General features: G+C 45.7%; 1 protein-coding gene across 5 annotated transcripts in view; it reads left to right on the plus strand.

Moving 5' to 3' along the window:
- Positions 1-11,524, plus strand: part of DAG1 (dystroglycan 1) — a 79,373-nt gene that overhangs the window by 55,992 nt on the left and 11,857 nt on the right. For 4 of the 5 annotated variants that reach the window (XM_008063167.1, XM_008063166.1, XM_021715079.1 and 1 more), the window contains one exon: positions 435-834. In XM_008063167.1, coding sequence (XP_008061358.1) covers positions 556-834 — 279 coding nt within the window. In that variant the 5' untranslated portion in view covers positions 435-555. The remainder of the gene's footprint in view (positions 1-434; positions 835-11,524) is intronic. The other variant, XM_021715080.1, reaches the window with a different exon arrangement.

Raw genomic sequence — 11,524 nt, forward strand, 5'->3', positions numbered from 1 at the left:
GCCACTGCACTCCAGCCGGGGCGACAGAGTGAGACTTCAAATTAAAAAAAAAAAAAAATTGGCCAGGCATGGTGGCATGTGCCTGTAGTTCCAGCTACTTGGAAGGGTGATGGGGAAGGATCACCTGAGTTCAGCAGGTCGAGGCTGCAGTTGCCGTGATCGTGGCCCTGCACTCCAGCCTGAGCAACAGAGTAAGAGACTCCAACTCAGAAAAAAAAAGTGTTCAAAATTCTATGTGTATTTTACACTTAATGAACCAGCTATATTTCCAGTGCTCAGAAGCTGCATGAAGCTATGGCTTCTGACTAGAGAGCATAGGGGTAGGAGGCTTCATCCAATTCAGGGTAGAAGTTTTTGGCAAGAACACTTGGGAGTAGTGCATGACTTTGAACTATGGGGATTGCTCAAGTCTGATCTTCTCTTCTTCTTTGCAGGCTCTGAGTGCTCTGGGATGGAGCAGGTGTGCAGAAGGTGAAGACCCAGCTCTGGGACCAAGTCACTTGCTTCCTTACTTAGCAAGACTGTCGACTTGAACAATTTGGGCCTGGGAAGAGGATGTCTGTGGGCCTCTTGCTGCTGCTTCCCCTCTGGGGGAAGACCTTTCTCCTTCTGCTCTCTGTGGCCATGGCTCAGTCCCACTGGCCCGGTGAACCTTCGGAGGCCGTCAGGGACTGGGAGAACCAGCTTGAGGCATCTATGCATTCAGTGCTTTCAGACCTCCATGAGGCTGTTCCCACAGTGGTTGGAATTCCTGATGGCACAGCTGTTGTCGGGCGCTCATTTCGAGTGACCATTCCAGCAGATTTAATTGCCTCCAGTGGAGAAATCATCAAGGTGAGACTGGATATAAAACATAAATGAGGAAGAGTTCTTATCTTCCATTTTAGTTTTGATGTCCTTTCCTTTGCAATTCTTAGCTCCAGCAGATCTGAGTTTAAATCTTCCATTACCTGCTAAATGCTCCCCAGGAGAAGGACAGCCACTGATATTCACAAGAGGATCCCTATATAACTTTAGGAATAACATCCTAAACTTTATTCTTGATCCCATCCTGAGAATGTCACCAAGAAAAAGCCTTTTCTCTGTACTCTAGGTCTTCTGGTTAGTGGAAGGGCCTGTCATATGTATAGGAAAAGATTGCTTTTTATAAACCATGGAGTTAAGCCTAAGAAATACAGAATATCAGAAGTACTGAAAGACTGGGTGTGGCTCATGCCTGCAGTCCTAGCACTTTGTTGGGGCCAAGACAGGAGGATCACTTGAGGACAGGAGTTTGAGACCAGCCTAAGCAACATAGTGAGACCTTGTTTCTACAAACAATAAAAAAATAAATAAAAATTGGCCAGGTATCGTATAGTTCTAGCTACCTAGGAGGCTGAGATGGGAGATTGCTTGAGTCCAGAAGTTCCAGGCTACAGTGAGCTATGATCACACCACCTTACTACAGCCTGGGCAATATTGTGCACAGAGTGGGGAGGAAAGTCCTTGGCAGCTGCTTTCCTCATGGCAACCAGGGCATTGTTCAGCTTCTCTCACTTCCTCTTGGCATGGATGTGTGTCCCTACCCTTTTCTTAGGGCGGTTTGTCCTTGGAGACCTTAAGCAACTCCATGGTACACCACACATATGGGGCAAAGCCACATACCTCTTGGATAATATCCACACAGACTTGGTATGTTTGGTCAGGCATCCATAGTGGTGGCTGTGCCTTGGTTTGCTCATGTTTTTGGTCTCCTTGTGGCCTTTATTGAGGCCCACAGTCATGGGGTAGTGCAGAGCCATGGCTGCTGCTCTCCAATGGCTGATGCAATAGAATCTCACCTCTTAAAAAAATAAGATATAGCTGGGCTTGATGGCTCAGCCTGTAATCCCGCGCCTTTGGGAGGCTGAGGTGAGTGGATTGCCTGAGCCCGCGGGTTCGAGACCCACCTGGGCAGCAAGACCTCATCTCTACAATAAATAAAAAAATCAGCCGGGTGTGGTAGCGCATGCCTATAATTCCGGCTACTTGGAAGGCTGAGGCAGAAGGATTGCTGGAGCCCAGCAGGTTGAGGCTGCGGTGACCGGGAGCGGCCACTGCACTCCAGTCTGGGCGACAAAGCGAGACTCCAACTGAAAAAAAAAAAAAAAAAAAAAGATATAACTAGGCGTGGTGAGTCAAACCTATAATCCCAGCGCTTTGGGATACCAAGGCAAGAGGATTGCCTGAGCTCAGGGATGACCAGCCTGGGCAACTTGGTGAGACCTCATCTCTCCCAAAAAAAAAAAAAAAAAAAAAAAAAGTTCTTCTCTGGTTTGCTGATTTATGTTTACTAATGCATTTGATCATTTAACCAAAATTAGTACCCAAACTTCTGCCTTGCCCCATGTCCTTTTGGGGAAGCAGTTCAGAGAACAAGGGGGATCTGAGAACAGTGTACAGAAAAGAGTGTCTTGGTTGGCCCAGGGTGGAAAATCAGGTGAAACAGGAAGCAACATCCCTCTGTTTGGGTATGTGAAACCTTGGGATTTCCCTATATACTGAGTGAGTCTGTGTGATGGGCAGATGTGTGAGATGTTCCTCTCAAGTTATGGACATCTCATAGAGCAGAGGTTAGCACACTTTTTCTTAAAGGGCTAGATAGTAAATATTCTAAGCTTTGCAGGCCATAAGGTTTCTGTCATAACTCTTCAACTCGGCCCGCATAGTGTGAAAGTAGCCATTACAATATGTAAATGAGACCAGGCTCAGTGGCTTAGCCTGTAATCCCAGCACTTTGAGACGACTAGGTGAGTGGATTGCCTGAGCCCACGGGTTTGAGACCAGCCTGGGCAACTTGGTGAGACCTCGTTTCTACTAGAAATAAAAAATTAGCTGGGCATGGTAGCACGTGCCCATAGTTCTGGCTACTTGGAAGGCTGAGGTGGAAGGATTGCTGATACCCAGCAAGTCGATGCTGGGGTGGCCGTGAGCGTGCCACTGCACTCCAGCCTAGGTGAGAGAGTGAGACTCCAACTCGAAATAAAAAAACAAACACAAAAACAATATGTAAGCTGGGCTCGGTGGCTCAGCCTATAATCCCGCACTTTGGGAGGCCAAGGTGAGTGGATAGCCTGAGCCCATGGGTTTGAGACCCGCCTGGACAACTGGCAAGACCTCATCTCTACAATAAATCAAAAAATTAGCCAGGCGTAGTAGCGCACACCTGTAGTTCCAGCTGCTTGGAAGGCTGAGGCGGAAGGATCACTGGAGCCCAGCAGCTTGAGGCTGCGGTGGCCGGGAGCGGCCACGCACTCCAGTCTGTAGGAATGGTTGTGTTCCAGTAAAACTTTACTGTAGATACTGAAACTAAAATTTGAATTTTATATAGTTTTCACCTCAAGAAATATTTTTCTTTTTTTTCCAATTCATTTGAAAGTCTAAGCCGGGCTCGGTGGCTTAGCCTGTAGTCCCACGCCTTGGGAGACTGAGGTGAGTGGATTGCCTGAGCCCGCGGGTTTGAGACCCGCCTGGGCAACTTGGTGAGACCTCAACTATACAATAAAAAAAAAAAAAGAAAGAAAGAAAGTCTATGGGCTGCAAAGACTATGGGCTACATACAAAAACAGGTGTCAGGCCAGATTTGGCTCACAACCATAGTTTGCTGGCTCCTGCCCTACAGCATTCTTTCCCTAGAGGTGTGGCTTGGCTATGAACTAAAAATATTCTGAGATTTATATTTTATATTGGTATTTTTAATTATCTTCTCTGCATTTAGTCCACTGTATGTACATAGTGTTTTGACTGTCTGTTGATGTGTTTAAACCACCAGAACTTAGTGATTTAAAACAACTGACTTGTTTTGCTCAAAATTTTGTGGCCAGGAATTCAGGGATTCAAGGCTCATCTGGGAATCTTATCTCTGTTTCACATGGCACTAGCTATAGTGAGTGGTTCACCCAGGGCTGGAGGATCCACTTCCAAGATGGCTCATTCATGGCTGGCAAGTTGATAGTTTTGTTGACAGGGAGCTTAGTTGGGACTGTTGGTCAGGGTTTTTGGTTCTTTTCCATGTAGACCTCTCCATGGGCTGCTTAGGTGTCTTTATAGTATGACAGTTGGGTTTTAAGGCTGGGTATTCCAAGAAACAGGAAAGGAAACTACCAGTCTCATAAGGCCTAGGCATGGAAACTTACATAGCAACACTTCCAACTGTATTCCATTGGTTGAAGTGCACACAGGCCCTGGGTGGGTCCTTGACCCACAAACCCAAGGTATTAGATTAGAAATGGCCACAGATTCGTGTGTGTGTGTGTGTGTGTGTGTGTGTGTGTGTGTGTGTGTGTGTTGGGATCGTACTTTGTCACCCAGGCTGGAGTGCAGTGGCACACTCATGGCCACTGCAGCCTCAAGCTGCTGAGCTTAGGTGATCCTTCCACCTCAGCCTTCCAAGTAGCTGGGACTACAGGCAAGTGCCACCATGCCCGGCTAATTTTTTTAAAATGTATTGTAGAGATGAGGTCTTACCAATTTGCCCAGGCTGGTCTCAAACCTGTGGGCTCAGGCAGTCCTCTCCTCTTGGCCTCCCAAAGTGCTGGGATTATAGACTTGAGCCACTGCATCCAGCCATGGCCACAAATTCTATGTCACTCTTTCCTTGGAGAGGTGAGTCTATGCCCTTTTTCTTTGAATCTGGGTAGACCTACTCTGTCTGCACCCTCCTTGTGCTCTCCTCCATTTCCCTCCTGGCCCCTTTCTTTTTAGGACATGGTTTGTTTCCAGGATGACCTTGTGATCTTTGGGGTAGCCATACTGCCGAAGATCCTGGCGTATGTAGCAGCTTACTTCTACATACCTCTTTCTAGTTTGCAGAATATTTGCGTTAGGTTTCCATATAGATTCATAATATTCCAGCAAACCAGATAGTAGTCTTACTGTTAGATAAATAATAGTGGTTCTGGAGGGTATATTTCTTGTGTAACTTTAGATTTGGTCCTCTGAATATCCAAATTCTGCATTGTTTACCTTTGTTCCGGTGGCCACTGGAATGTTTTACACGGATTAATCTTGACCAGAAGTGCCTTGAACTGATATTTTGAGTCGGATATTTGCTGTATCTGGCAGAGAGACATTAACAGGCTTATTCACCAAGGGAATAAAGAGATTTTACTATGAAAACAGGATTTTATCCAAGCATATTTATCTGTGGAAAGCAGACCATTTAGTAGCTAATGAGCTTGTAGAAAAAAACAGATGAAGATGTGTGACTCTTTATCCCGAACAATCTTTTTTTTTGAGTTGGAGTCTTACTCTGTCACCCAGGCTGGAGTGCAGTTGCATACTCACAGTCACCTCAGCCTCAACCTGCTGGGCTGAGGCGATCCTTCCGCCTTGACCTTTCAAATAGCTGGAACTACAAGCATGTGCCACCATGCCTGGCTAATTTTTTGATGAATTGTAGGGACAAGGTCTTGCCATGTTGCCCAGGCCAGCCTCAAACTCGTGGGCTCAGGCAATCCTCTTGCCTCAGCCTCCCTAAGTGTTGGTATTATAGGTGTGAGCCACTATACCTGGCTCATTCCAAACAGTCTTAACCAACAGGATTGTATTAACCTTCATGTTGTACAGGTTAAGGAGTCAGAAGGTCAGAAAGCCTGATCTTGTTCTTAGAGCTTTGGTTTCCCCATTCTGTAAAACAGGATCTTATATTAAAGGAGTTTTTTTCTTTTTATAATCGTGATGCGTAAATGTACATTTTGGAAAATATAGAAAGAGAAAAAGAAAACCTCCTGTGGTTTTTACCACTCAGAGTGAAGCTCTCCATCATTTTCTATGCTCATCAAGAGATATTCATGCCACATATATACACAGACATCTTAGGATTGTACTGGACATATTTTTTAACCTTTTTTTTATTCACTGTGGCTTGAGGTTCTTCCCCGCCCCCCCCCCCCGTGGTCATTGAATGTTCTTTGAGAATGTAACTTTTAATAGCTGCCCAATATTTTTTTGTTTTCCATTGTCAGACAGGTAATGTGCCACATCGTAACAAGGTTTAAGAGTGGCATGTCTCACACACGCGCATGCTAAACAAACTACAGAAGGATCAAGCTGTTCAATATTCTTACAGACATTGGTCCAAGGATGCTTGTTGGGGTGACCCTCAGTCATATCTGGAGCCTATCACCATTGCCCTTCATTCAAGTTACCCACTTTTTCACCTCTTTCTATACCTCTCTGCCTTTTTTCTTTGACCTCTCAGTCTGTTCTCCACATTGCGACAAAAGAGGTCAGTATCTTTCTAAAGCTTAAATCTATTCAAAATCACCCATTATAAGCTGCACTTAGGCTCAAGCCCCATGTGATTTGCTTCTGACCTCCTCTCCCTCTCCTTTTCCTTTGTGTACTTTGTCCCAGCCATACCAAGCCCTTTCTGTCCCATAAGCACACCTAACTCAGGGCCCACCACAAGCCTTTGGCTCTTCTTTCTGTATGGATACAGTCACCTCTTTTGGGCTCAACTTAAACATCATCTGGAGTATTAGATCCCTTTTCTTCTATCCTGATAAAAGCAGCTTTCCCACAAAACCCTATGTTATAGCCCTCTTAGCAAATTATGTATTTGAAGTTCTTGATTTTTATTAGTCTGCATGTTTGCCTCTTATCACATAGTGAGCCCTCAAATGTTGGTAGCTGGCAGAGGGAATGAGGTTCCATTTAGCACCTGTTTTGGATTGTCAAAGCCTGCTTGGTTGAATGCAGGAAGAAATGCCAGCCTGTGCTGGGGCATCAAGAGACTAAGCTTGCATGCTGTCTTACAGTGTCCTATGGCCTTGCCTGCTTTGATCCCTGGGTCCTGTGACACACAAACTTTCAAATGTCTTCTTGTTGTATTTTGCATTGGGAAGTGGCCCCACCCATCCCTTTGACTCTTAGCTATGTGTTTATTGATCCATTATTAGTACAGACTCATCGTTAATGTTCAGTGGTTTATAATGTATTGCTCTCCTTAATTATTGTGATGTCCAAGTTGTCCCAGATCTGACCACTGGAAACCCCTTTAAGTTGGTTCCTGTGTTCTTGTGATGTGCCTCTGTCAGTTTTTCTAGCACTTCCTTTCTTTCTGGCATAACAAAAAGCTCCAGGCCCATATTGTACTTACCCTCCCATAGCCGTCTCTCCAAGAAGCTTGATATCTTTTGGTGGTGAATGCTATTGAATGGTAAGTGTTGCTACTGGGGTTTCTTTACTCCTGGGCCCTTCAGCAGATAATCTGTCTTTAGATGACAAAGTGATATTGAATGACTTGTGCCAGACCACATAGCCTGTAGGAACAGAGCTAGTTTGTAGGGAGCACCCAAAAGGTTTCTCGAGCTATGGTTTATAAGTTTTATTAGGTGACTGATCTTTGTTTATTTTGCATGTCAGTGTGCTTTGGAATTATAACTTAATACTTTGTTCTGTCAGCTTTAGGAGGCTATCCTTGTAGTTGTCTGTTGCAGGACTGTGGGGGAGACCCTGGGTCTGCTCTTGGCATGGGTGGTGTCATATGTGATGGGACAGGTCTGCACAACCTAACTTGTACAGGGACATCTTTGAGCCAGAGTAGAAGCTGATCCATCATGGGGACCCAAAACTGGTTGCAAGTAAGTAGCTGGTTTATAGTTCTAGCTTTTAGGAGGAAGCCTCTGAAGGCTGCAGGACCAGGGGTTTGGGAGAGCAGGGCTGACCCTATGTATTCAGTGAAAGGTGATGCCCGACTGGTAGACTATTCAGAGTTCCGCAGTACATTCTGGGCACTTAGCACAGAGCCTGTTTCAAAGTAGGTGCTTAAAAGAAAACAAAGTTGAATATGTAGAATAGAGAAATGATTACCACAGTTGGAGGGTGAAGTAATAGGGACATGTAAATCAAAGGTTGCAAATTAACAGTTGTGTAGAATGAATAAATTTAGAAATCTGAAAAATAGCATGAGGACTATTTTGTGTGATACTGTATTGTAACTGAAAAATGTCTAAGAGAGTAGACATTTTGTAATCTTACCCAAAAAAGGTAACTATGTGAGATGATATTTTTAGTTATTAGTTCACTATGTTTATTTCTATCAAAGCATCATGTTGCACCCTTTCAATTTCTTGAATAGAATATTAATAAAGTATGTATTAGGGGCACTTTGGTTAAGTGTCCAGAAACGAGTCATTTTCAAAAACTAAAAAAAAACCAAACAAAAAGCCAAAGTAGGTGTTTAATTAAAGGCATGCTGTGTAATGAAGTGTAAACAGAGATGGAGCAACAAGGGGAAGACTTCTGGGGTGGTAGTGGGTTGTAGAGTGCTCCATGTTGGAAATTTGAGAAGTTTTTGGAAGAATGTGGAGTTGGGCTCCTCAGCAGAGAGAGGCCAGTGTCTGCTTATGGCAGGGTTGTCTATTTAGGTAAAGGTAAGTTGATAGAGAAGTGGGTCCATAGGGAGCTACTCAGGGTATCTTACTCAGGTATCAGCGGAGGAAAAAGCCAGTGAGGAACTGAGGCAGGAAGTACTGGTCCTGGCCTGACTTCCCCTTAAGCCCATGTGGAGTGTCCAAGGTGAGGGTTTTCTAGCCTATTTGGACATGGCTGAGTTGCTTAATGAGTATTCACAAGGGTAGTGTAGCATGGTCTGTCCTGAGATCTGGTGAGAGTAGATGGCATGATTATCATACTTGCTGATGAGTTAGGGGATGTGCATGAGGGTTGATGGTGTAATAATCCAGTGCTTGTAACACATTCTAATACCAGTCTGTTGAAATAATAGAAAATTGAGGGTTTCATTCTAAGTGAGCTATGTTGGCTGCCTACAAAACCTAATTTGACCTAGATGGGCTATTGGTTACTTTATTTCAGGAGCTTATGGCAACTCTGGGCGTCACAATGGCAGAGATAAGCTGCTTGACGTCAGTCACGTGTGCCTTTCAGTATACCCACTAGGTAACTCCTAAAGCAAAGGCTTCACTTAAACTTTATAGTGGTGTCTACTTCACACATCATTCTATAAGATCAGGAGAAAGAAGAAGGAGCCTATCTATCTAGAGTATATAGCCCTGAAATCCTGGTTCTTCTGCTGTGCCCATACCTGATACCCTTGCATGTTCTGACAGCCCTTGTCCAGTCTCAGCCTGGCTGGCACTTTTTGTTACCCTGCCATTCTCTAGCGCTTCCTTGAAAATTGGTTTGCTGTTATTGACCCCAACTTACCTCTCAAATAGACTCCTTTCCCTAGATGTTGTGAGAAGGGACTGCAGGCGGCCTCTAGGTTCTCGTGGCCAGCATAGCCCTTTTGAGATACCTGGGCCATGAGACTCATGTTCAATCGTGTGGCCTCAGAACAACCTAAAGCAGATGGTCCTGCTGTGTGCTTCCTTAAATCAGATTGGAGGCCTGTACACAGAGTTCATCCCAGGTCTTAACTCAGTCCTATGCTCTCACAGCTGCCTGCACTAAAGCCAGCTTGGCCTTTGCTCAGTGTATCCTAGCCTGTTCTGGGTTGTCCACAGTATAAGCCAACTATCCTGGTGTTGGCTTCCTGCAGATTCTTTTCTGACTTTAGTTGAGTGTGGTGTTGCTGAGGAATGTGATTATAATGTTTGGAGATGTTCTGACCCTTCCTTTCTAGAGTGGTCAGGGAAGGACATCTTTGCATCTCATAAAATGACTTGGCTGCCCCTTTTGAGCCCCCTCAGATGTCTTATTTTGGTAGAGCCTTTAAAGATGGCTTTTCAGTCCTGCCTCCACTCAGCCTCTTTGCCTGCAAACAATGTGGACTTTCCCTCAGCCCAAGATGTCGGCAGGCTGGGAGCAGCCCTTCCTAGGACTGTGCTCTCAACTGTTGGCGCAGGCCCCTAATTGTTGCCTTGAGAACAATGGGCACTCTCTTTGGCTGAGAAGGGAAGTTCATGAAAGGAGCATTTCTTTGGATGCTTGAGAGCTTTGTGGCAACCCTGTCTGCGTGAGATGAACTGCAGTTTCTTCCTGCCTTGAGTGGGTGTTCCCTGGTTCTGAATAGACCCCTTGTGAACACAGCACACCGGGAAATGCGGGTTGGCAAAGGAAGGCATCCTTGGGGGTGGCCTTTCAGAATGGTATTTGCCCAGACTCATCAACTCATATACTTATTGAAAATACAGACTTGTGTGCTTTTTTTTTTTTGAGTTGGAGTCTCACTCTGTCACCCAGACTGGAGTGCAGTGGCCGTTCCCGGCCACCGCAGCCTCAACCTGCTGGGCTCCTGCAATCCTGCCGCCTCAGCTTTCCGAGTAGCCGGAATTACAGGCATGCGCTACCATGCCCGGGTGATTTTTTGATTTATTGTAGAGATAAGGTCTCACCAAGTTGCCCAGGGGGGTCTCGAACCTGCAGGTTCAGGCAATCCACTCACCTCAGCCTCCCAAAGGTGCGGGATTACAGGCTGAGCCACCGAGCCAGGCTGACTTGTGCGCTTTAAAAAAAAAAATTTCTGACAAGGACTGTAAGAGAAAAAGTGAACTAGATGATGTCAGGACTTGGGATTGAAGGACTGATTCTGAGACGTTTATTAGTGGTTGTAACTGTGTTAAACTATCTCTTACTTTTTGGGAGGAAAGGATTAATTGTTGTTTCTAGATGAGAATAGTGAACATCAGATAAAATTCTTTAGACTTCAGACCAGACACTTGCTGGACAAGTGTGTTCAGAATGTAATCCTGGCTGGGCTCAGTGACTCAGCCTGTAATCCTAGTACTTCGGGAGGCCAAGACGAGTGGATTGACTGAGCCCGCGGGTTCAAGATCTGTCCCAGCAACTTGGCGGGACCTCGTCTCTACAATTAAAAAAAGAAATTAGCTGGACGTGGTAGTTCGCACCTGTAGTTCCAGCTACTTGGAAGGCTGAGGCAGAAGGATCGCTGGAACCCAGCAGGTCGACGCTGGGGTGGCCGTGAGCGTGCTACTGCACTCCAGCCTGGGCAACAGAGTGAGACTCCAACTAAAAAAAAAAACAAAAAAAGAATATAACCCTGAGTGTGAGTCAGTACCACATTCAGACTCCATCAGCAGGACTACACATCCTGCTTCTGTGAGCTTGCAATGAGGAGGGCTTGACCAACTCATGTGGGAGTGCCTTCAGGGTGCTGTATATGGTACCTAGTCATAGATGGCTGCAGGTTGGACCGGCTCTGCAGCTTGGCTGAGGGGTGAGGGAGTTGAAGGGTCAGAAATCAGTGACCAGGTCACTGCCTTGCCAAGGCAGGCCTCTACAGATCCAAGCAGTGAGGTTTCACGAGGCGCTGTCTCTACTATTTGAAATGGATCATTGAAAAGACACCTTCCGCCGGGCTCAGTGGCTCAGCCTGTAATCCCACGCTGTGGGAGACCGAGGTGAGTGGATTGCCTGAGCCCACAAGTTCAAGACCTGCCTGGGCAACTTGGCGAGACCTCATCTCTAGAATAAAAAATCAAAAAATTAGCCGGGCGTGGTAGCACACGCCTATAGTTCTAGCTACTTGGAAGGCTGAGGCGGAAGGATCGCTGGAACCCAGCAGGTCAAGGCTGCGGTG

Source organism: Carlito syrichta, unplaced genomic scaffold, assembly GCF_000164805.1.
Source record: "Carlito syrichta isolate Samal-C Ts95f unplaced genomic scaffold, Tarsius_syrichta-2.0.1 Scaffold306628, whole genome shotgun sequence".
Lineage (NCBI taxonomy): Eukaryota > Metazoa > Chordata > Mammalia > Primates > Tarsiidae > Carlito > Carlito syrichta.